Consider the following 25,033-nt stretch of genomic DNA (forward strand, 5'->3'; position numbering starts at 1 on the left):
GGGGCACCTGGCAGTGGTGTGTGTTGTAGCCCGGGGGTGGTGGTGCCCGGCTTTCATTCTTCCTGCAGCCCCAGTGCCTCCCAGGCCCGGCTGACGGTCTGTACCTCTTTCCATAGACAGTTCCCCCCCCCCACCCTGCCCTGTCCTGAGCTCCGCCCCTTAGGAACTGGCCACAGGGTGGGTGTTGGGCAGAGTGTTGGGGGCCCTGGCTCGGCCATGGGAAAATAGCCTCTGATTTTGCAGGCATCTCCCAAGTGATCAGCATGACCGGGGCTGGACATCTTCTGCCCTCATCTAACAGCTAGCACGTCCGCTGTGTTCCAGAAGGCATCATCTTTCTGCTTTGCTTTCCATCAAAAAAATCTGTTCGGGCAGGACGCTTTCTAAAACCCTTGGAACCTCCGTTTCTTAGCAGCCCTTCCGTCCCTTCTGAGTGTGTGTTAGGCACTCAGGCATCTGCAAAATGCAGCCCTAGGAATAGGCGTGTGCCGTTCCGCGTTCTCCTCCTCTTAGCCTCTGCCGCTCACTCGTCTCTCCACGTCAGCCACACAGTCACGTTTGCCTCTGTGACTCTCGTCACGCTCTTCCCTGCTGACACTGCTCCTTCCGATTTCTGGCCGTCTGTTGTTTCTAAATGTTTCGCTGCCTTTTTCTTTTTCTTTTTTTAAAATTTTTTAACATTTATTCATTTTTGAGAGACAGAGAGAGACAGAGTGTGAGTGGGGGAGGGGCAGAGAGAGAGGGAGACTCAGAATCCAAAGCGGGCTCCAGGCTCCGAGCTGTCAGCACAGAGCCCGACGTGGGGCTCGAACCCACAAACTGTGAGATCATGACCTGAGCCAAATTTGGGCGCTTAACCGACAGAGCCACCCGGGCGCCCCTAAATGTTTCACTGCTTTTCAATTTCTACTGTCAGTGATACCTTTCTAGACTGGGTTCTCCTGCCTGGGCCAAAAGTTGTGGGTTATCCGAGTATCATCTGGGAAATGGGAGAACCGTGCAGGACTGCACACACAGCTGCTCACCATATTTTGGAACTGTCTTGGCAACACATGAGTGTATCCCTTGTCCCACAGCTCTCTGGGCTGCGGATAGACACATTTTTCCATGGGCTCATTCACAGTTCTCTGTTCACTTCTTTGACCACCAGCCCCTGCACCTCTGAGTATGGTTGGGCAGGTTGTTCATTGCACAAGGGCACCTGGCCGAGGAATAGCAGACTGTACTCCGCTCATTGAATGGGGAGCAACAGCTCAGGGCTGTGTCCACCTGGAGGGACAAGCAGATGGTGGATGTGCTTGCAGCAGCCCTGACAGCGAGTGCTAGAAACAGATCTTAAATCAATAGCAGTACTTAATTTTGAATATTGAACTTGTATTTGCCACATCCCAAATAATGTCCTCTCTGTTGCTATTATAGGCTGGATTGTGTCCCCTTCAAGTTCCTATGTTGAAGTCCTAACCCCCACTGCTTCAGAATGTGACTATTTTGAGTAGGGGTCTTTAAAGCGGTGGTTATGTTAAAATGAAGTCATTAGGGTGGGCCCCAATCCTAATCCAATCTGGTGTCCTTGTAAGAAGAGGAAATTCGGACACGGGGACACCTGGAGGGGAGACCATGTGAAGATACAGGAAGCTAGGGGTGCCTGGGTGGCTCAGTCGGTTGAGCGTCTGACTTCAGCTCCCGTCATGATCTCACGGTCTGTGAGTTCGAGCCCCCGGTCGGGCTCTGTGCTGACAGCTCAGGGCCTGCAACCTGCTTTAGGTTCTGTGTCCCCCCCCCCCTTGCCCCTCCCCTGCTGGTGCTCTGTCTCTGTCTCTCTCTCAAAAATGAATAAGCATTTAAAACAAATTTTAAGATACAGGAAGACAGTCATCGGTGAGGCCAGGAGAGAGGCCTCGGAAGAAACCATGCTTCCTGACACCGCCTCGACTTCTAGTCTCCAAAATTGTGCGAAAATAATATAGGTCGTTTAAGCCTTCCAGTCTGTGGTACTTTGTTACGGCAGCCCTAGGGAACAAGTACAGTCGCCTTATTTGCTTTCATTTTTATTTTATTTTATTTTTTTTAGTTTTATATACCAAAGTTAAAATAAAGTTGAACCCAGCCATCTGGTTACTGATAACTTTATGAACTTGAATGTAAAAATTTCCCCTTTATAACTTATATATTTAAAAATAATGTCACTAAACAGGGTGCTTGGGGGCTCAGTCGGTTAAGTGTCCAACTTCAGCTCAGGTCATGATCTCACAGTTTGTGGGTTCGAGCCCCACGTCGGGCTGTGTGCTGACAGCTCAGAGCCTGGAGCCTGCTTCGGATTCTGAGTCTCCCTCTCTCTCTGCCCCTCCCCCACTCGTTCTCTCTCTCTCTCTCTCTCTCTCTCTCTCTCTCTCTCTCTCTCTCAAAAATAAATAAACATTAAAAAAAAATAACCGGTGCAGGGTTTATTTAGGTGTGAGATGCATGTACAAGTTAAAATCTTTGCTGCATAGCAGTTGTCCCAGCGGTGTTTATTTACAGGAAAAAATGGTTCTCCCTTCCATTGGTGAGTTCTTGTTCCTAATGTATCCATTTAGATCCATTTGTGAACTTGTCCCCTATGACCTTTGACTTTCTATCTTTTAACCTGGTACCACGGGGCTTTTGGTCACTGTCATGTTGTTTTGTATCTTGAATTTCAGGAGGGTGTGTTGTCTGTCACTGTGGCCTTGTTCTCTTCTTTCCCCAAACTATTCTTTGGGGTTTTTGCTGCCATTTGAGGAGGTTTGACCAAGTGCCTTCACTGAAATTTCAATGGACATTGCATGAAATTTGTGTATTGGCCTGAGGATTACCTGTATTCCCTTCAGCCACGTGCAAGGGGACATTTGTTCAGATCTTCATTTATTTCTCCCATTAGGGTTTTTTTCACTTCCTGTAATCACTGTTGAATGTTAAGTGACGGGTCTGGCTTTTGTTGGGAGGCCATCTCAACAGATTCTGGAGTGACCGGGACCCGTCCAGTCCGGTCCTGGAGTCGGGGCCTGGGAACACACTCGTGGGGCAAGGACAAGGGCATCCTGCTGTTGTTCTGACACCGCCTCCTTTGCACTGGCTCCAGATCCTTCCCATCTACCCAACTGGCCCTTCTCTGGGCGGAGTCCACACCTTTCCCACCCCGAACCCTTCCTCTTGTCTTCTGGCTCTGGGTCACTGGCTGTATGGGTGTCCTAGGGCCTGCTGTAACGAAGTATTGCCAAGTGCATGGTTTAGAACAACAAAACTTTACGGTCTCACAGATCTGGAGGCCGGAAGTCCGAAATTAAGGTGCCTGCAGGGCCGTGCTCCCTCTGAAACCTGTAGGAGGATCCTTCCTCGCCCCTTCCTAGCTTCTGGTAGTTTCCTGGCAATCTTTCATGGATCACTCCAATGCTCCGTCTTCACGTGGCATTCTCCCTGCGTCTCTGTCTCTTCACGTGGCTGTCTTCTTACCAGAACACCCGACAGACGGGATTAGGGGCCCTCCCTACCCCAGTGTGACGTCATCCTAACGAATTACAACTGCAGCGACCCTATTTCCAAATAGGGTCACATTCTGGAGTCCTAGCGGTTAGGACTTCGATATATCTTTTTTGAGGAGGACCCAGTTCAACCCATACCACAGGCTGGCCCGCGTTTCTCCTGACCCCAAGTCCCCTGCCCGTGTCCCTTCTTTCTGCCTGTATCCTCCCGGTGGATACCCCAGCCCCACCCTCGTACCCTCCGCTGACCCCCTGTGCCTTCCCCACCCCCAGGCATGATGACCTGAAGGAGATGCTGGACACCAACAAAGATTCCCTCAAGCTGGAGGCCATGAAGACGATTGTGGCTGTGAGTGGGGGAAGGGGCCTTCCTGGTCTGCGGGAGGGGTCGAAGAGCAGCCCTTCTTGGCTCCCGATGGACCTTCTCCTAATAAGTGTGGGCCTCCTCCCTTCTCCCCCTACTGCGACCCCCCCCTCAGATGATCGCCAGGGGAAAGAACGCCTCCGACCTGTTTCCCGCCGTGGTGAAGAACGTGGCCTGTAAGAACATAGAGGTAGGCAGCGCGGGGTGAGGGGGCTCACGTGCCCACCCCCACCGGGAGTAAGCGCCAGCCGGTTGGGGTGAGGAAAGGCACCATCCGGCCCCCGGGGGCCCGACTTGCTCGGGATGCCCTCGGCTCAGGAGAAGACCCTGTTTCTGCGTCCCCCAAGCAGACGTAGATCCTAGTGAAGGACCCTGGGGCGCACTCGGGACCTCAGCTGGCCAGGCGGTGACGTCTCATTGGGTGGGGGCGGCAGTCCTGCTGAGAAGCCCTTCTGCTCCCAGGTGAAGAAGCTGGTCTACGTGTACCTGGTGCGCTACGCCGAAGAACAACAAGATCTGGCCCTGCTGTCTATCTCCACCTTCCAGCGCGGCCTGAAGGTCAGTTCGCCCCCCGGGCCGGGTCTCGCGGGCGCCACGTTGGAGGGGCAGCCCAGGGAGAGGCCTGTGCGTGGGGGACGGTCTTGGAGGCCCTTTCCTGTCCGCCTAGACTTGGGAGGGTCAGAGTCAGACAAGAGGACCGGTGCTGCTGTGGTGTTAAGTGTTGGGGGTGGGTGGTCCAAGCCAACGGCCAGGAAGGAACTCTTGAGACGTCTTTGGTGCAAAACGGTGATTTTATGAACACACGGGGACAGGACTCGTGGGCAGAAAGAGCTGCACTGGGGCTGTGAGGAGACACTGGTTACATACGAAGAAGTTGGGGGGGTTTGTTAAGGAAAGAGGGAGGTTTCCAAACGGACTTTCCTATGCTAAAGAGGACTCTTCAGATACTGGAGGCCTTGCTATTGTTGAGCTGAAGTTATTTTTCCCTCTAGCAAAGCATTCACATTAAGACAGAAGGGAGTTCCTGCAGGAATGTTCTACTCTGCCTGCCTCGAGTATTTGTCAGTGGGCTGCAGGTTGTAAAGAAATGTAATTTTATTGGGGCTCCTGGGTGGCTCAGTCCGGCAAGCATATGATTTCTGTTCAGGGCATGACCTCACGGTTCCGGGAGTTCGAGCCCCGCATCGGTTGAACACGAGCCCCACTTTGGGTAGAAACAGAGGCCTGCTTCTCTCTCTTTCTCTCTCAAAAAAAAATTAATTTAATTTTAATCTACATTTTCTTCTTGTCTTTGTTTCCCCCATCACCATGGAGGGGAGGGTGATGTTAGGGCTCCAGGAAATTGAGTCTATAGGATTCTGGAGACTGCCCTTTTTTCTTATAAATCATTAAGACAGTTGCAGACTGATGGAGACCCACGTCCCGCGGGACCGTGATCGCCATCAGTTAGCTATTTGTTTTTCCCTTTCCTGTGTCCTCGGGCAGCCAGGAGTGTCTGAGGAGTGTCACACGTGTCCCACCTGGTGGGGAGGGGGGATGGCTAGCTCTAGCTCGTGCTTTGCTCTCAGCTTGCCTTTGGCTCCCTCATTAGTGGGACCCCCAGAGGGTGGAGGCCAGCTCAGAAGGGGCTTGAGAGATGAGGTGGCTGCCCAGAGACCGTGTCTCTCCTCCTCTGAGGAGCCTGTGATAATGGCCGCCTCAAACATAAACCACTTGCGTCCCTGAGAGCAGAGAGCCCTGGGTCTTGCCCCCGTTGGTGTGAAGGAATCGTGGTCCACAACCGGGCAGAAGTCGACGTCCTTCAGACAGGGTTCTGGGCAGGGGACAACTGACCTGGGTTCCTCACCTCCGTGTGTCACAGCCTTGGCACTAGGAGGTTCACCAAGTCTGGGTTTCTGTGGAGAACGATGACTTTGGAACTTGGGGAGGACAGAAGGGTTTACTGAAAACAAATGAGCTCTGTGGAGAGGAAGACACCAAGATTCACCCTGCGGGAGAGGTTGGGTTCGAAGGTCAGCGCAGACGCCATAACACCCGGCTGCCCGTTTTCAGTGAGTTCAGTACAGCGGATTATTCCTCTAGAGTTGAAACAGGTGATGAGTCTTCCGTTTGGCACCAGAAGTAGCTGACTTGTGTTAGATGCCCCAGTGTCTGCAAAACACCCACTTTGAAAGACTGTTGTCAGTCTGTTGTACTGAAAGGCTTTTTGGAGCATGTCGAAATTGAAATCACTTAAGGGAAGGGGCAGGAAGATTTAAGTCCTTTAAATCTTTTTTTTTTTTTTTAAGTTTATAGATTTCTTTTGAGAGAGACAGAGACAGCGTGAGTGGGGGAGGGGCAGAGAAAGAGGGAGAGACAGAATCCGAAGCAGGCTCTGCCCTGTCAGCACAGAGCCTGATGTGGGGCTCGAACTCACCAAATTGTGAGATCATGACCTGAGCCGAAACCGAGATTGGACGCTTAACCGACTGAGCCACCCAGGCGCCCCTCAAGTCCTTTAGAATAGAGTGGGGGCTGAATCCCTTCTCACTATTTCAGCTGAATATCCTCACCTTTTGTTTTGCATATTAAACGTATGCTTGATGGTCTCCGCTGTGTGCCCTTCTGGTCTGTATATGTCAAGGATACAGAAGCCAATATCACTGCCAGATGTCAGATGTCAACCACTAACTCCCCTCCCTAGACTCTCCACATATTTGGTTCACATTCCTTTGAGAGTGTCTCTGAAAGGTCCAGCTCAGCTTTTCATGTCCAGCTGGTTCTGTGGGTTGCTGAGCAGGGGGGAGGATTGACTGCCCCCCTGGGTCACTATGCTTGCTATATGGCGAGCAGGAGAGGCCGACAAGGTCTGCTTCTCTGAGGTGGGGTAGGAAGCGCAGGCACTTGAATATACCCATCATTCATTCGGCAATACCGGGGTCTCTTTAGACCACACGTGGTGCTATGTTAACTTTTAAAGTCAAAACCACGGGATCAATCCATTGATCTGTCTAGATTGGCAAGTAATCTTTTGGTTTGAATCAGGGTTAAATCATTTTGGAAGAACCATTCTGGAATTAAAAAAAAATTTTTTTTAATGTTTATTTATTTTTGAGACAGAGAGAGAGCATGAGCAAGGGAATGGTAGAGAGAGAGGGAGACACAGAATCTGAAACAGGCTGCAGGCTCTGAGCCGTCAGCACAGAGCCTGATGTGGGGCTCGAACCCACAAACTACGAGATCATGACCTGAGCTGAAGTCGGATGCTCAACCAACTGAGCCACTCAGGAGCCCCCCATTCTGGAATTTTTGGCACAGGTTTTACATTTAGCTGTAGTTTCTACAGTCTGCCCCTGAATTTCCCCTTTGAGAAAACCAGAGGGGCACCTGGGTGGCTCAGCCCATTAAGCGTCCGACTTCGGCTCAGGTCATGATCTCATGGTCCGTGGGTTCAAGCCCCACGTCGGGCTCTGTGGTGACAGCTTGGAGCCTGGAGCCTGCTTCGGATTTTGTGTCGCCCTCTCTGTTCCTCCCCTGCTCGTGCTCTCTTCCTCCTCTGCTTGTGCCCACTGAGCCCATTCAATGAAATGATTTTTCTAGAACAGTGGTCAGCAAACTTTTTCTGTATCCTGCCAGAGAGTAATGTAGACTTTTTAGGGCCATACAGCCTCAATCTTGCAACACTCAACTTTGCCCTTGAAGTGTGTAAGAAGCCATAAATGAGTGGGCATGGCCAGCTTCCAATGAGTCTTTATTTTTAAAAAAAGGCAGAAGACAGATTTGGCCTGAGGGCTGTAGTATGCCAACCTTTGCTCTAGAACATGACCCTCTGACAGATCATCTCTAGTGATAGAGACGTCACCCCTTCATAAGGCAACTCGCCCCATTTTTAGACACTACAACTTTTTTTTAAGCATTATATCGTGTCAAAACCTCCAGAGCTATAATTTTTTTAAATTTATTTCAGACTCACAAAAGGCACAAAGAATAATAAAGTGAATATCTGTATACCCAGCATAAGAAATGAAACATTTATCAACAGCCAAAGCCCCCTGTGTATCTTCTGTTTATAATTCATGTGCATGTATTTATTCTTTTATGGCTTATTTACACATTTGTAAATAATATACAATATTGTTTTGTAAATGGTATCATATGGTAGATGTGTTCCTCCAAAACTCATTTCCTTTCTGTTGTTGTTAATGATTTGGGGCTCTCCTGCACATTAGAACCATTCATTTCCCTCCAGTTTTCCCCCTTCTTTTAATCAAGCCAGTCTGAGACTGTTTTCTTAGCAGCCCACTAATGTGGTTGGCTCAATTCAGACAAACCTCCAGTGAGCAGCCAGATAATCTAGGTCTCCCTACATCCTGTCTTTATGCAGTTGGTCCCCGGAATCCCTTATGAAGCCCTATTATATTTCATTTTATTGGTTTAGCATAACATCCAATTCGGGGCGATTCTAAATCTTAATTTTGTCCTCCTGATTTTGTGTCTTCCAACATGTTGATAGATGGTACAGACCAGGGCATCAGATTGTGAGTCCCCTGGCATATCATGTTTCCAGGTTGACACCGATCTGTTAATCAACCTTCCCCAAGCACAACGTTTTACCAAGTTGTGGATCCATCTAATTATTACAGTCAGCTGGCACTTTCTTATCTTGTTAGAAAGGATCTTATTCAATAGCAGAAAAATTTCTTAACCCCTTTCATGTGTAAAGGGCTGTGGTGATACAGAGACAAAATAGATATGAATTCTGCTCTTAAAATGATTATATATTAAGTAAAACACAAGGCCTGCATCAAAATGGCAATCTAGGCAATGCTAGGAGGCTCCCCCCAGTGCCTTGCTGAAATCGACATACACAGTGTTAATATCGACCAGCCCAGTTACCCTATCAAAAAGGAAAAAAGAATTTTTTCTAGTAGCCTCCTGTGAATCCATAATCACTTCCAAATAAAAGGGGGGAGAAAAAGAAATACAGGTTATAGCAGTGGATATGGTATGATTTGACTCTGAGAAAATACAGACTCCTGCCTTTTAAATACGTGCTTCTAAAGCATGTGTTTAAAAATCAACTGTAGAATTTTGACAGGGGTTACCATCATCTTCCCCTGTCGTTTTGTGGATCTTCTCCTTCTCCATTTTAGAACATCAGTGAAGTGTCTGCTCTTTAGTGTCCAGTTACCTCTCCCCTTGCCCAGCATTCTGTGAGATTCACAGCAGGGGCGCCTTGGGGGGCTCAGGTGGTTAAGCTCCGACTAAAGTTCACGATCTCGAGGCTTGTGGGTTCAAGCCCCGCGTCGGGCTCTGTGCTGACAGCTCGGAGCCTGGAGCCTGCTTCGGATTCTGTCTCCCTCTCTCTCTGCCCCTCCCCTGCTCATGCTCTGTCTCTGTCTCTCTCTCTCTCTCAAAAATAAATAAACATTAAACAAATTTTTTTAATAAAAAAAAAGATTCACAGCAATTTACAGCTACTGCTGCCCCTCGTGCACGATTACAATACACTGTGTCTAATGCTCTTCTCAGGTGTGGATTGGAAGCATAGGAACAAAGAGAAGGGGCCTACACACCTATTCTGTTTTAAACACTGGAGGAAGAGGAAGAAGATCAACTTTTGGGAGGTTGCTGGGAGAAGGGAGTGTTAACCAACTCTTTGGAAGGCAGGCCAGCTTGCATTTGCTGGCAGTCAGCTCTCGCATCAGCACAAAGACCGCCCCACCCCCACCCCCACCCCCACGCAGGGACCAGGAGGTGTTTCAGGAACTTTAGGTATTCTGAAAGATTCTTACCCTTCCCGAAAGTGAAGCAACCCATCGCCCTAACTGTTGGGGCGTCAGATGTCTGCAACAGGGGCCAACAGTTCCCTCAAGTAGTACCCCCCTCCCACCCCGGGTACCTAGCAGGGGCACATCACTCAGGGAGTCAGGGAGGCAAGAACGGGTGGTAGGTAGCTAGGGACAGTGAGTTCCACGGGCGTGGCCTTTCCATCAGGCCACTGTGCCCTCTCATGGCTCTGCCTCCACCTCTGCCCTTAGGACCCCAACCAGCTGATTCGGGCCAGTGCCCTCCGCGTCCTGTCTAGCATCCGGGTGCCCATCATTGTGCCCATCATGATGCTGGCCATCAAGGAAGCTGCATCGGACATGTCACCCTATGTACGGAAAACAGCTGCTCACGCCATCCCTAAACTCTACAGGTACGCCCCAGCCGCGCCCCTAGCTCCTCAGGGGAGTGTTTCCCAACCCCGGGGCCCACCCCTGGCCTCTCCCAAGCCTTGCAGATTGCCCCTTTTTTGTACTCAGATGGTTGAAGACGGTTTGGGGAAGTGAGAGAGATGGAGAACTGCGGTGGTGGCAGCTCACACTTCTTAACGAACAGGGTTGGGGTAGGGGAGGTGACCACAGTTTGGGCAAATATTAAGAAGGTGGGAGGTGGGGGGGGGGCAAATCCCTCTTAACAGTTTCTCCCACAGTTTGGATTCGGACCAGAAGGACCAGCTGATCGAGGTCATTGAGAAACTTCTGGCCGACAAGACCACGGTGTGTACATGGGCGCACAGGGATGGGTGGTGGAGAGGAGACGAGGCAAGCACCCTCTGCCCTTCCGGCTCACCCTCTTGCCACCGACCGTTCCCCAGCTGGTGGCGGGCAGTGTGGTGATGGCCTTCGAGGAGGTCTGCCCCGAGCGCATCGACCTGATACACAAGAACTACCGGAAGCTCTGTAACCTGCTCATCGACGTGGAGGAGTGGGGGCAGGTGGTCATCATCAGCATGCTCACCCGCTACGCGCGCACGCAGTTCCTGAGCCCCACCCAGAACGTGAGTGGGCCCGGGGCCGGGCCTCGCTGTGGCAGCGTGCGTAGGAGGGCGGCCAGGAGGAGGTTTCCACTGCCCCCGACACCCCCTCCCCCTGTCTCCGCCTGCAGGAATCTCTGCTGGAGGAGAACCCGGAGAAAGCCTTCTACGGCTCGGAAGAGGACGAGGCCAAGGGCCCGGGCTCGGAGGAGGCGGCCACCGCTGCGCTGCCCGCCCGCAAGCCCTATGTCATGGACCCCGACCACCGGCTGCTGCTGCGCAACACGAAGCCGCTGCTGCAGAGCCGCAGCGCCGCCGTGGTCATGGCGGTGGCCCAGCTCTACTTCCATCTGGCGCCCAAGGCGGAGGTGGGCGTCATCGCCAAGGCGCTAGTGCGACTGCTGCGCAGCCACAGGTGCGCGTCCCGCCCCGCCCCGCCCCTCCGACACAGTGGGCGGACTCACCCGGCCTCGCCCCGCCCACCCCGTGGGCTGACCAGTCCGGCCCCGCCCCGCCCACACCGTGGGCTGGCCTACCCAGCCCCACCCGCACCGTGGGCCGATCCGCCCCGGCCGCGCCCCGCCCACACGGGGAGGGGTGGGTGGGCTAGCCCGCCCCGCCCACACCGGGGGCTGACGTACTTCGCCCCGCCCTGCCCATGATGGGTGGGCTGGTCCTGCCAGCTTCTCTCAAACCCTGGGCGTATCACGCCCCGCGCTTTCACCCCACCCCTCCACCCTGTACGGACCCCAGTCTTGCCCTCCTCCGACCGGTGCCCTCCCCGCCCTCCTGTTTGGCCCACCTCTCTTCCCTCCACTCGCTGCCCCTGGGCCCCGTCGAGGGGCCCAGATACCTCTTTCCTGTCCTCTCCGTAGTGAGGTGCAGTACGTGGTGCTCCAGAACGTGGCCACCATGTCCATCAAGCGCCGGGTGAGCAAGTGACCTAGTCTGCCCTCGCATATTCCGAGGGGTGGCTCCTGCGAGTGCAGGGCTGTGGGGGGGGGGGGGCATTGGGGACAGGCAGGATGGGGAGTGCCTTCGCTGTGGAGAGAATGCAAACGGGAGACCCCCAAACACGGAGGAGAAGCAGGGTCTGGGTCCTGAAGGCCGCCGAGGGAGGAAAATCTGGCGAAGAAAGTCCTGGTCAGATCTGAGAGGGGAGTGGGAAGGGCAGCGATGAGGCAGGAAGGATTCTGGGCCCCAGAACGGGAGAGGTGGGGTAGCTCTGGAGAAGCCCCAGTCTGGGGCTGCGGTGGAGCTCCTTGGGGCTGCTTCTCTCACAACAGGGTATGTTTGAGCCCTACCTGAAGAGCTTCTACATCAGATCCACTGACCCCACCCAGATCAAGATCCTGAAGGTGAGCGATGGACAGAAGTGCCTGCGGCCTTTCCTCCCCCTTCCTGCCCCCACCGACCCTCTGGGATATCCACAGTGGCCACCTTGGGGCCTGCCTATTTCTGAACCTGTGGCCACTCCACCCAGGAGTATTGGCCCAGGAAGCTGGGCTGATGGGGGCCGGGGTGGGGGAGGGAGCTGCCCTTTGCCTGTTATCCAACAGATATCTGCCACTTTTCATATGTGAAGTAACCTGATTTTCATAATAACCTCAGGAAGTGTGCATTTTCTCCATTTTATAAAAATGCAGACCCCAGGAGGTGAGGTTGCTACCCCAGAGTCAGTCCTGCCGATTCCAGAATTCATACTTTGCTAGCTACGGTCTCTTGTCTTCCACCCACGGTGTTCTCGCCCCCACACATCTTCCCCCTCAGGCTTTCATGCAAACATACACCCACAGAAAAAGTGTCAGAAGCCCATACCCACATTCCATTCGGGCTCTGCCTGCTCTTATGGAGTAGTTTTCATTCAGCACCAGTTAATCGCGACTCTCTGAACATCTACTCTGTGTCAGTTACAGCTAGATCTAGGGGTACGAGCCGTGGCAAACTCATCAGACACCTTGTCTTTGGGGAGCTGACGGTCTAGTTGGGGTGAGAAGGAGACACTGAGCAGCCAATCACAAAACAAATGTAAAAAGCCACTTGAGAAATACGGTAAGAAAGAGAAGTGCAGAGGGCTGTCAGAGCATAGACTAGGACGGCGTCTAGTCTTGTGTCAGGGAAGCTTTCCTCTAGGAAGCAAGGCTTGAGCTGAGGCCTGAGAAATGAATGTGAATTGTCTATGCAAGTGCAGGGGCAGGAATGGCAAGAATTGCTCCCCACAGAAGAAACAGTATATGCAAAGGCCCTAGGCAGGAAGAGGTCTGACAAGAGGCCAGTATGACTGGGGCATAGAGGGCAAGGGGGAGAGTGGTGTGAAAACAGAGGTGGACAGCGGTCAGATCCCACAGGGGTTTATAGACCATGGTAAGGACGTTGCTCTTTAGCCTAAAAGCAACAGGAGGCTTTGTTTTCCATGGAGGTGGAGAGGTGACAGGATCATTCTATAAGCGTCCTCTGTCAGGGCATTCATTTAAGAGACAAACTGGTCCTCCTGCCTTTTGGGAAAGTTTCCCAGTCTGTCATCTCCTTCATCAGTTTAAGGATGACGCAGGGCCGTCCGTGGGATTGTTTTCCGGTCTGTGAAGTGTGTTTGGAATGAGGGGTTTGGGGGCACAGAAACCCTGCGGGCCACCCTGCCCGCTTTCTGTCTCCCTGCAGCTGGAAGTGTTGACCAACCTGGCCAATGAGACCAACACCCCTACTGTCCTACGGGAGTTCCAGGTAGGGCCGGGGCCCAACACCCCTACTGTCCTAGGGAAGTTCAGGTCGGGCTGGGGCCCACCTGCCTGCCGGAGGGTCCACGAGAGGTGCCCGCAGCTCCTTGTGCTCAGTGAGAATCGTCCCGATGGGCCAACTTTCTCTTATGAGCCCAAAGTGGAAAAAGTGTTGTCTTAGGCTCCCTCCCAGAGCCTTCTGCTGGCTCTGGGCTAAGGGACACGCACAGTGGCTGAGGGCGTCACTCTCTCTCCCAGAGTTTAGTTTCTAGCATGATGAGTGATTGAATGAGGGGTGACAAGCTTCCCTGAAGGTCACCCGCAAGCCGGCAGAATCACTGAGGGTCACCGCCTGCTGGGGATCACTCTGTTGTGGTGTCCCACAGACGTACATTCGCAGCATGGACAAGGACTTTGTAGCAGCCACTATCCAGGCCATTGGACGCTGTGCAACCAACATCGGCCGAGTCCGTGACACCTGTCTCAACGGCCTGGTGCAGCTGCTGTCCAACCGTGACGGTCAGTGCTTGTCTGCGTGTCCAACTTGGATGACCAGAGGGTGTGCGCCTATCCGTCCAGGCACAATGCGTGTTCGTCCCTCTGTCCACCTCCATGCGTGTCTTAAGTGTTCCTGCGTCCCCGAGGGCCACCAGAGGAGTGCACAGGGTTGTGGAAGAGAGCCAAGGGTCTGGGGGCATTGCAGGGGTGTCCGTCTACCTGCGTGTGGTCATGTGACCGCCCCGGGCCCACACTCTCCCTTCCCGCTCCGCAGAGCTGGTGGTCGCAGAGTCGGTGGTTGTCATTAAGAAGCTGCTGCAGATGCAGCCCGCGCAGCACGGAGAGATCATCAAGCACCTGGCAAAGCTCACGGACAACATCCAGGCGAGGGAGGAACCTCCCGTGTTGCCCTCCCATCCCGGCCTCCTCCCCATGATTTTAAAACCCCGCGATGAAACACGCTAGCCCTAATGAAACCAACTTCCACACCTTCCGTGCTGGCTCTGAAAGGGCCTGCAGGTGGAAAAAGGGAAAAGATGGGACCAGGCAACCCTGACTCGTTGCCCAAGATTCGCTTTCCCCTTGAGGGTCCCTTGCTGAGCTCCCTGACCTGTACCGCCGCTCATGTTTTCTCCAAAGCTCTGGCCGAGGGTGGCCGATGGTGCACTGGAAAAACCTAGCGTGTTGCTGTTGCACCAGTAACTTGAAGCACTAAGATAAGGTATTCCTTGGAGGTTCGGGAAGAATAGCATGGAACTAAAGCACGGAGGGTACAACGGATCTAGGAAATCGGTCTTTTAGACAAAACCAGGACGGACTTTGGGGTTTGGAAGCTCTGCGCTTGCTAGCGAACCCCCAGGGCAGAGGGGGGGATGCTGCTTAGGAAACGTTCACCTTCTAATCTGTCCCACGGGACAGGGGTGTGAACCCTGCAGTTCCTGGCCCAGCACACACGGGAGGAATGCCATTTCCCTGGCAGGCCACATGCCCACCCACATCTCCACACGAACCCCAGTCCTGACTCCTCTTACGCACCCACAGGTGCCCATGGCCCGGGCCAGCATCCTGTGGCTCATCGGCGAGTACTGCGAGCACGTCCCCAAGATCGCGCCTGACGTCCTGAGAAAGATGGCCAAGTCCTTCACGGCAGAGGAGGACATCGTCAAGCTGCAGATCATCAACCTGGCAGCCAAGCTCTACCTGACTAACTCTAAGCAGGTAAGGCTTGAGAGATGCCCCCTAAAACACGCCGGGCCCCAGAAATGGCCCAGGGAGGAGTCAGTGGACCCTCACCAGGTAGGTGTGAACTCCAGCCTCTCTTTCTGATGAGAGAGTTCAGGGCAAACGTCTGGTCTCTCCCGATAACCAGTGTCCCCGTGTCCACGGCTACTCTCAAGGGCTGGGTGGGGGTGGTGGCCACAGGTGAAGAGGCTGGGTGGGGGTGGTGGCCACAGGTGAAGAGGCTCTCTTACGGGGACCTCCAGTCCACCTGTGGGAGTGTTCCTACCTGCTGCCTTTGGAACAATGGGGCCCTAAAGAACCACAGCTGAGTGGGAGCGAGGGAGGAGCCAGCGATGACACGCGCCGGTGGGAGAACATGTGTTCCACGAGATGTGATCTGTCCTTACTCCCAAAGCTTGGTGATGTTTGGCCAGTCTGTGCCAGGGATATGAGGGCAAATCTCTGCATAGCCAAGGGCATGGCTCCACTAAGCTGGAATATCAGGATATAAGAAGCTTCTTGGGTGAACTCCTGAGATGGTCCCAGGAGATTCTCCTAAGAATTAAGTGTAACGTGCAGAGCTTACAGGGGTTGGAGACACCAAGGGCCAAGACCATTCCCACACTCACTGCCCCACTCAGTTAAGGGAAGTGGAGGCTGGCAAACTATATCGCCCGTGGACCAAATCCAGCCTGCTGTCTGTGTTTGTAAATAAAGTTTCATTGGGGCACAGCCATCTTCATTCACTCATTTATTGTCTATGGATGCTTTTGTGCTACAACAGCAGAGTTGACTAGTTGCAAGAGTCTATATGGTGCACAAAGCATAAAATAGTTACTCTCTGCCCTTTCTAGAAAAAGTTTGGCAACCTGTGGAGCAAAGTATCTGCGCAGGTGGCTGGGGTCAGCAGCTTGGCTACACCCTGGAGATTGTGACGTCCCTGCTGGCCTGCAGGTGGCCTCTTTGTCGTCCCATGGAGTCTTTGGATGGGGGCACCTGTGCTTCTTCAGTGTTTCCTTTGATCCGTGGTGACAAGGGTGGGCCCAGGGATTCGAGCTGGGGAGGCAGGGCCATCATGGGCTGGGATACTCATCAGGAGTTGGAATAGGCACCAGTCACCCATGGGAGCAATGAGGGACCTAGTCTGCCAGCATCAGTATCGTGGGCGAAGCAGGTTGCAAAATGGCTGTGGGGAAGCATTCAGTCACTGAACAAATATTGGTGTGCCTCCTTTCTTCAGAGGGGAGGAAGTAACAGGTGGGAGGAACATTTGAAAAGATGAAGCCGTATGGGCGGGGAGCCACCCAGTTAGGCTGAGGACCCAGCAGGAATCCTGAGCCCCAGAGTGGCGATGTGTGATGTCCGCGTGTTCTCATGAGTCTGGGTGTGGCCCACGCGGCGTTTCCCCGAGTTGTCACTCTTAGCTATGTGTTCACCTTTTCATTGCTTTATCTGGTGTGTATTTCCTGAGTGCTGACCTGTGAGTTATATGCCTGGCACTGAGCTGTGTCCTGGGATAGTGGCCATCAGCGAGACATGTTTACTGACCTCCAAATGCTCACAGCCAAGTAGGGAGAACAGTACGTAACGCAGAGCAGTGAGAACTGTCATCAGGGTTGGCACAGAGAGTTCAGGTGTGTTCAGCTGAACCCTTCTCCTCGACGGGCCACAGGGGTCCCAGCCCCAACAGGGCACCCAGGGTAGGCTGTTCAGGCAAATGGATACTGACCTTCAGGCACCCTTTATCTGAAGGTGGGTCCTCCCAGGCACAGGCCCTTTAGAATGGTTCTTGGATTCAATAAAGAGAGTTTTCTCCTCTCTCCCACCCTCCCTTTTTCCATTTTTGCTTCCCAGCCTGTTCTCAGCGCGGTGGAGAAAAGGGAATCCTTGGCATTCTGGGAGGATGTTCTTGCAAAAACGGTGGTGATGCTTCCCCCTGCCAGTATTATGGGTGACATTCTGGGCCTGCTACGGGCCACAGCAATCCCAGTCATTCCCAGCTTACTGACCCCCAGCGCATACCAGATCCCGGCCCAGGCTGAGGCCTGGGCCGTGGCCAAGATGAAGTTCTGCCCCGCTCTGATTCAGCGGATAATCCGGTTCCAGGCCAGAGGTCACAAAAGCTCTGATAATAGATGGACTGACAGAAGGCTTGATGTGAAGGTGGTCATTATAGCACCTGGGGGTGTGGCACCTGGGGGCAACTGCCTGGAGTTCTTTTGGGCGTGAGTTTGCTTTTTGTATGTCAGGTGAGATGTGTGGGAGGAGGCCTGGTGGGGGCCTGGTGGGGGCTCAAATCTGTAGTGGATGGAATGTTTTGATAAAGTTCTGCAGAATTAAAAAAAAAAGGTTAACTTTTTAAAAAAATATCATAAGCGTAATGCATGGTCATCATAACACGTTTGGAAAACCCAGAAAAATAATAATTAAAAGTTTAAATTAGCCATAGGTCTACCACTTAGAAAAGACCACCATCAATCTTATAATCTATTTCCTTAGCCTTAGGAAACATTTCTGGTCCCTGTATATAGTCATCCAGAAGTTGCACATCTGTGTCTCCTTTAATGTGTTAATTTTTTCATTTCTGTTTCCGATGGCTTCGTATTTACAAAGTTGTTTCCCCATTCATGTGTCAATTAAATACTTCCCATATAATTTCCTCTAGATTTATTTTCTATTTTTGTATTTTTTTAATCCATCATAGTTTTCTCTTGCTGTGTAGTAAGTTAGCATAAACTTAGTGGCTTAGAACGACACGCTTATTTTCTCGTGACTTCTGTGGGCCGAGAGTCTAGGCCTGTCTTCACTAGGTCTTTTGAAGGCTGTGGCTGACCTTTTGGTAGAGGCTGGACTCTCACTGGGGGCTTTGCAGGGAACGGTTCGCTTCCGAGCTGGTTGGTGGCTGGATGCAGTTCCTTTGGGTGGTAGGATTGAGTCGGTCACTCAACCAACTGAGCCACCCAGGCGCCCCTAGAGCTTGTTTTTATATGTGAGGTCAGGAGGTATTTTGGTTCAGGTTTTTGAAGAGCCGCTTTCCCAGTATGATTTAACAGGTGGTTACAAGGTAGCAGGTATGTTGGCATCAGTTCTTGAAAAGGAGCCCGTGTGGGGCACCTGGGTAGCTCAGGCCTGTTGAGGGGCCAACTTCAGCTCAGGTCATGATCTCACGGTTCGTCAGTTCGAGCCCCACATCAGGCTCGCTGCTGTCAGCCTGTCAGCGCAGAGCCCGCTTTAGATCCTCTCTCCCCCTCTGTCTGCCCCTTCCCCACTTGTACTCTCCCCCAAAATAAATAAATATCAAAAAAGAAAGAAAAAAAAAGGGAGTCCATGTTCCTCACTTAAAATTCTCCCCTGGAAGAATTCCCACCAGTCGTAGGAAACTTGTTCTGTTCTTGGTGCACTGAAGCGTGTCTCACAGGCCCTCTTGAGCCACCCATAAATCCTGCACATCCTGGCTGAACGAGGTGAGGGTCTGGGTGGTGCAGACTGGATGCCATCATTTCTGGTGAATGGGTTCTTGGGATGGAGAAGCGTAATGAACTGTTATAAGCAAATGCTGCAGTGTTGTGGGTGAACCAGCCCCTTCCTATGTTGACTGCTGATATGCATTTAAGTCTGTGCACAGATGGAGGCAGATCTTTAACACTTCTTTCCAGAACTAGCCAAGGACTTGGGGGAGGGAGAATGTCTGATCAGCCGGCTGGGAAGTCTGTAGAGGGGAATCAGCAGCATCTTGATATCAGACCATGTTGATAAGGACATCTGCCCGCCATGACTAGTCAAACGATGTCTGGCCCAGGGAGGGGAAGGTCTGTGATGAAGTCCATTGCGAGGTGTCCTACGTGGGAGAGTATGGAGTTGAGACTACTTTCCTGTGATGGGAACAGTGTCGCAGGTGCTCCTATTGTTGGACGGGACTGAGCTGAAGGCGAGGCCGCTGAGATCCCTGCGGGCCATGTTGTAGGCACCTGAGAGTCACAGTGGCTCTCTAGTTTTGCCACAACAGCAGCTCTGATTCTGGGTCAGCAACTGGGGGCTAAACCCCTCCTGGACGTCTTTCTGACGCTCCCCCTGGGTTACCTGAATCAGCCATGTCCGTGGCTGGATGTCCATAAACCTCAGGAAGACCAAGGTTGGTTCCAGACTCCTCCTTTGGGTCCTGCTACCCCAGGCACTCTGGCTGCGCGGACATGAGATGCATGTGCTTGGTGGAGACCCGGATGGGGCAGCCCCCTATGTCAGCAGGTAGGCAGTGTCGGGAAGCAGGTGGATTGCCGGCTCAGGCGGGCCCAGGTCTAGAAGCAGCACTGACTGGCTCCTTAATCTGAGAGAAGTCACTTCTGACTCTGCTTCTCTGTAAGTGGGAGCAATTGCACATACCTCTCGGGAGAGTTGTGGACATTACACGGGATCGTGTGAAGCTCCTTACATAGCACACAGAGCTAGAATGACAGCTGCTACCTGTCATGTCATAAAGGCAGGTTAGAGCAGGCCAGGATCAAGGCAGAAATCAAGATTTGGGGTTCTAGGATGTGGCCGCCTTGATTGCAGACAGTGGACCCATAGGCAGTTTGCGCTCTAGAACCTTTCAGGGGAGGTCATGGCCTCTGAGACTCTGGGCTGCTCAGAATGTACCACGTGGATCAATGGGCATGAGGACAGCCCCTACCAATGGGATCCCCATGTGCCCCTCGCCAACTCCTTCTGTTGTCTAGTTTTCCTCTGTGTGGTGGAGGCTGAAAACTGTGAGATTTCTGGCAGAATGTTCTAGACCTCCTTTCACCCTAGCATCCTAAAGAGGCTGGCCCTCCCTGGAATGGGGGTAGGAGCTGGGCCTGGGACAGTGGGGACCACGGACTCAGGAAGAATGAAGCTCACGGCCAAGAGGGAGGAGATTGCAAAGGGGCGACCTCTCTCACCAGGCCCCCGGCAGCTGTCAAAGCTGGGGTCGGGAGTCAGGGCCAGGGAGGGGAGAGGAAAGGCAGGGTGAAGGGAGGGCAGGTGGGAGAGGAAGAGGGTGGAGGCAGCCGCCCGTCAGCTGGGAGAGAGACACCGCTTGAGGTGGGGGCTTACAGAATCTGCTGCAGGGCCCCCTGTGTCCCCGCCGTCTCTGACCGCTGCTGACCCACCTCTCGTCCCCCAGACCAAGCTGCTGACCCAGTATGTGCTGAGTCTGGCCAAGTACGACCAGAACTATGACATTCGTGACCGAGCGCGCTTCACCCGGCAGCTGATCGTCCCCTCGGAGCAGGGTGGGGCCCTCAGCCGCCATGCCAAGAAGCTCTTCCTGGCACCCAAACCAGCCCCAGTGTTGGAGTCATCCTTCAAAGGTGGGAGCTGAAGTCAAGGGTAACCTCCAGGGGCGGGGGGTGGGGGAGGCGGGGTGGAAGGAGGGGAACTGGCCAGGACCCCATACCCAGATCTTCCCCCTGAGGTCCCAGTCTTAGCCAGACACCAGGACTTCGGGAGAAATGCCAGTCTCTCTGCCCCTCACCCCACCCCCGCCCCCACCCACAACCACCACCAGCATCATCTCACCTGAGTCCCTGCCCTCCCAGCCAGCATGGCTCCTGCTCCTCTCTTGTCTGGTGCCCCCGTCCACCTCCCTCCCTGAACCAGCACTATGTATCCAGATTTAAATACCAAGGACCCCAGAAGGTGGGAAGTCAAACAGCATTCAGAGGAGAGGTATAGATTTGTTAAGAGTCCTGAGAAAGTTGCCGGTGCTCTGGGCTGCCACTGGAGCTCTGCCCAAAGGCTGGGCCTTCAGCTTTGCCTCTGTCCTTGGGCTCGTGTCCTGTGATAGGGGCCCTGAGAGAGGCTGGGAGGGGACAGTCCGCCAGCTGGCTCCCTGGACCTCGGAATCCTGAAGGGGACCTGGCTCCCTTACAAAGCTCGGTTCTCCTGGGTGTCTTTTTGTTCATTTTTTTTCTCTTTCCTGGACCTCAGGAACAGGGAAATTCTGAGGGATGGGGCGGATTTGAACGTCTGCCAGGAAGGAGGAAGTCCCTTTCTCCTTCCCAACCCATCCCCGCTCACAAGTCTCCAATACACAGCCTGGACCTCTGGCCTTGACTTCTTCCCACTCCCGTTCAGACTGCTCACCTCTCCCCACGGGGCCTGACCAGGCTGCCTTCCCCTCCTCGCCCCGGCCTGGCCAGCCTCTTCTTCACAGGTGCTATCCTCATACCATCTAGGCCTCCTTCCCAAGCCTGGCCGTGCTGAGGCACACAGCCCCCGCTGCCTTGGAAGAGAAGCCTCACTCACATGTCTGCTTCCCCGTTAGGCAGAACCAAATAGATGGGCCTGCAGCCTCTCCCCACACCATCCCCCTACCCTCCCTCGCAGTCCCACCTGCCCCATACCTCAGCTCCTGCTTGAGCCAGGCCAGACAACCTGACCCTCTGGCCTATCTTCCTGAAGGTGGAGGAACCCGTACAGGACACACCCACCCCTTTTGTCTACCTCGATAAGGGATCCCAGCCAGAATCACCACCCCACCTGGGAGACAACTCCCAGGACATTTCCTAACACCTACTCCTGGCCTGACCTCTAACCCTACCCCCAGACCGGGACCACTTCCAGCTGGGCTCACTGTCCCACCTGCTCAATGCCAAGGCCACAGGCTACCAGGAGCTCCCAGACTGGCCAGAGGAGGCTCCAGACCCATCTGTGCGGAACGTGGAGGTCAGCGGGGTGAAGGGTTCAATTGTGTGTGTGTGGGGGGGGTTGGGCACAGATAGCAGAGAGCCCTGGCCGTGCTGGCCCAGCCCTCCTGACACCCTCCCCCCATGCAGGAAGAAGATCTGTCCCTTATCGAGACCCACGTGGGCCTGTTGGGCGAATACACGGAGGTCCCCCTGCCCGTGTGCCGTGTGCCCTCTGCTCTGTGTGCAGTGCTCTCTCTCGTACCCTGTGCTGCCCCTCCCCTCCACCTCATCATTCCCTCTTGGAGACAGGGCCAAGCAGGGCCCAAGAAGAGGCAGGGTGAGAGGCAAAGAGGCCCTGTGCTTTCCTTCCTCCTCCCCAGCCATGATTCAATGCTCCTCTCACCCCACCCCCACTTCCAGGTACCAGAATGGACCAAGTGCTCCAATCGAGAGAAGAGGAAGGAGAAGGAGAAACCCTTCTATTCTGACTCAGAGGGGGAGTCAGGCCCCACAGAGTCTGCAGACAGCGGTGAGGAGAGACCAGAGCTGGGGACTCTGTGTGCTTCACATGGCCTCATGTGCCCACGGGGGCATGCACCAGTTTGTGGGCATCTGTGTGTGAGTCGGTGGTCCGGAGGGATTGCACGTGCCATACACATCCACCTGTGTCCTGGTTGGTCCGGTTGGTATCTGGGGCCAGGGGCAGCTCAGGGGGCTGCAGCTTCAGTGCTGAGTCAAGCTGGGACCCCAGGGCACCTGCTCTGGACCCAAGGAGGTCTGCACCCAGGGAGGGGGTCTGAGACAGTTCCTCCACAGACCCTGAGTCCGAGAGTGCCTCGGACAGCAAGAGCAGCAGTGAGAGCGGCTCTGGGGAGTCCAGCAGTGAGTCTGATAGTGAAGACCAGGAGGAAGAGAAGGGGAGGAGCAGTGAGAGGTAAGAGGGGAGCCAGCCAGGTGGCTGGTGGGGTTCAAGGGTCTCCTCTGGAAAAGGAGGGGGAATGCTCAGCCTTAGCCACTCCAAGAGCCCCTGATCTGGTGGGGCCTTCAGACCCCCAGTGCATTCCCATGATGGCTGCTGTGGCTGGCTACAGGGGGTCTCTGTGCTGAGCCTGCCCCCTCATGGGAACAGCAGGGAGAAGCATTGGGGGACCAGGGACCCAGGCCTGTTTAGAGTTCTTACTGGAGCCCAGACATAGGAGCCCAGCTGGGCTCTACTGGCTCAGGCTCCCTCCCCTCCCCCCACTTTCCTGGTCTTTTCTTGCTCTTCTGTGAGGCAAGGGCAGGTGTGTCCGGGCCGGGCCTGAGCCCCATTCACCCCCTCTCCTCCAGTGAACAGAGTGAGGAGGAAGGTGAGAAGAGGAAGATGAAGAAAAAGAAGAAGGTGCCCGAGGGACAGGGAGAAGGTTCATCCTCAGAGGAGGACAGTGATTCCAGCAGTGGCTCATCAGAATCTGAGAGAACATCAGAGACGGAGGAAGAGCAGGTGGAACCTGCCTCTTGGAGGAAAAAAACAGTGAGAGCCTTGGGGCAGAGAGGGGGGTGGGCTCATGGGGGCTCAGGGGCTTTCCCACATCCTGAGGCAGGCCAGTCGCCTCCCCACCATCTAGAATAGACCATGGCATCATCTACCCAACCCAGAACAGGCCAGGTGCTCTCCTCCTGCACCTGTATCCCATTTTTGTCTTTCAGCCTCCCAGTGGCAAAAGCGCCCCGGTAGCCAAGGAGATCTCCCTGCTTGACCTAGAGGATTGTGAGTTTGGGTAGAAGTCACCGGGGGGGGGGGGGGGGGGGGGGGGGGAAGACCTTGGGAAGGTGGCTTAGGAAGGTCCCTAGGAGCTCTGGATTAGGTTCCCCAGGGCTCCGGGGTAAGGAGAGCAGACGGAACACACTTTTGGGGCCAAGAGGACAGAGGGACAGCCTCCCCAGGTGTGGGGGGTTGGGATGCAGGACCTGGTGTTCCCCTAAGAGCCCCCAGGATGCCACGTGCTTCGCTGTCCATGGTGCTGAACCGTCTCCTTCCCTGAGCTTTGGGTTCCCTGCTCAATCCAAGCTGATTCCACGTTGCCTCCCTCATCGTAGCCTTCCTCATCTGCTCCCACAGTCACCCCTCCCAGTGTCCAGCCTGTGTCTCCCCCCACGATCGTGTCCACCAGTCTGGCTACTGACCTGGAGGGCCTGACGCTCACAGACTCCCCGCTGGTGCCCTCAGTGAGTGGGATGGGGGAGGGACACATGTCTGGGGTGCATCTTACAGTGTGGATTTGTGTGTGTGGAGGAGGGGTGTGATGTAGGGGATAGCTTTGAGTCCCCATTGCTGGGTGACCCCAGGTGAGGACAAGGCAGGGACAGGCTCTCTCCTTGTTCATTTCCATACTGGCCCTCCTCCACCCCTCCAGCTGCTGAGTCCAGTGGTAGGTGTTGGGAGGCAGGAGCTGCTGCACCGTGTAGCCGGTGAGGGGCTGGCCGTGGACTACACCTTCAGTCGCCAGCCTTTCTCTGGGGACCCCCACATGGTATCTGTGCACATCCACTTCTCCAACAGCTCTGATACCCCCATCAAGGGCCTGCACGTGGGCACCCCCAAACTGCCCGCCGGCATCAGCATCCAGGAGTTCCCTGAAATCGGTACGGAGGGCCTTGGACATGTTGGAGGAGGGGGCTCCTGGGCAGTGTCAGTCTTTCTGTGGCTGCTGATGCCCCCTCTGTGCCAGGCCAGGCCATGAGGGCACAAAGAGGGCATCTAACATGATCGTGCCCTTGTAGATAGTACAAACTAGGAAACCAGCACGGTTGTATCAGGGCAGAAGGTGCTTGAGGCAGACAGTATGGGCCTTGCTTGTTTCAGGACTGACTTACATGGGGTAAGGGTGGGTGGGAAAAGGGTGTTTAGAATTCAGAAGAAAACCAGGAAATACTCCAGGGACCTAGAAAGCCAGGAGGGCATAGAGGGGTGGTCAGCTCTGGCAGTGGAGGAGAGAATGGGTCTGGGTTCCAGACCCATCAGGTGACAGTATCTTTCCCTGTCCCCCTTTCCCTGCCTCATACCACTGCAGAGTCACTGGCACCTGGAGAATCTGTCACTGCTGTAATGGGCATTAATTTCTGTGACTCAACCCAGGCAGCCAACTTCCAGCTGTGGTGTGTATCCAACTCAGGGTGGGAGGGTGGGCTGGAGAGGGGAGGGGGCAGAATGTCAGGGATACATCGTGACCTGCTGGGTTCAGAAGTCATCCCAAGCTCTCAGATCTTCTCTCACTCTTTGTTGCCTCCAAAGTGGGAGGTGAGGGGAAAAGGTGCCTCACTTC

At 54.1% G+C, this 25,033-nt stretch overlaps 1 protein-coding gene across 4 annotated transcripts in view; it reads left to right on the forward strand.

The window, feature by feature from the left end:
* Nucleotides 1-25,033, forward strand: part of AP3B2 (adaptor related protein complex 3 subunit beta 2) — a 34,480-nt gene that overhangs the window by 6,155 nt on the left and 3,292 nt on the right. For all 4 annotated transcript variants that reach the window (XM_045058745.1, XM_023254867.2, XM_019831815.3 and 1 more), the window contains exons 2-23: nucleotides 3,774-3,849; nucleotides 3,980-4,054; nucleotides 4,327-4,422; nucleotides 9,885-10,045; nucleotides 10,322-10,388; nucleotides 10,487-10,669; nucleotides 10,777-11,060; nucleotides 11,521-11,575; nucleotides 11,932-12,003; nucleotides 13,304-13,366; nucleotides 13,746-13,878; nucleotides 14,132-14,241; nucleotides 14,899-15,075; nucleotides 20,222-20,408; nucleotides 21,647-21,765; nucleotides 22,149-22,257; nucleotides 22,545-22,662; nucleotides 23,058-23,241; nucleotides 23,418-23,478; nucleotides 23,830-23,936; nucleotides 24,125-24,353; nucleotides 24,782-24,866. In XM_045058745.1, coding sequence (XP_044914680.1) covers nucleotides 3,793-3,849; nucleotides 3,980-4,054; nucleotides 4,327-4,422; nucleotides 9,885-10,045; nucleotides 10,322-10,388; nucleotides 10,487-10,669; nucleotides 10,777-11,060; nucleotides 11,521-11,575; nucleotides 11,932-12,003; nucleotides 13,304-13,366; nucleotides 13,746-13,878; nucleotides 14,132-14,241; nucleotides 14,899-15,075; nucleotides 20,222-20,408; nucleotides 21,647-21,765; nucleotides 22,149-22,257; nucleotides 22,545-22,662; nucleotides 23,058-23,241; nucleotides 23,418-23,478; nucleotides 23,830-23,936; nucleotides 24,125-24,353; nucleotides 24,782-24,866 — 2,732 coding nt within the window. In that variant the 5' untranslated portion in view covers nucleotides 3,774-3,792. The remainder of the gene's footprint in view (nucleotides 1-3,773; nucleotides 3,850-3,979; nucleotides 4,055-4,326; nucleotides 4,423-9,884; nucleotides 10,046-10,321; nucleotides 10,389-10,486; nucleotides 10,670-10,776; nucleotides 11,061-11,520; nucleotides 11,576-11,931; nucleotides 12,004-13,303; nucleotides 13,367-13,745; nucleotides 13,879-14,131; nucleotides 14,242-14,898; nucleotides 15,076-20,221; nucleotides 20,409-21,646; nucleotides 21,766-22,148; nucleotides 22,258-22,544; nucleotides 22,663-23,057; nucleotides 23,242-23,417; nucleotides 23,479-23,829; nucleotides 23,937-24,124; nucleotides 24,354-24,781; nucleotides 24,867-25,033) is intronic.

Source organism: Felis catus, chromosome B3, assembly GCF_018350175.1.
Source record: "Felis catus isolate Fca126 chromosome B3, F.catus_Fca126_mat1.0, whole genome shotgun sequence".
Taxonomy (NCBI): domain Eukaryota; kingdom Metazoa; phylum Chordata; class Mammalia; order Carnivora; family Felidae; genus Felis; species Felis catus.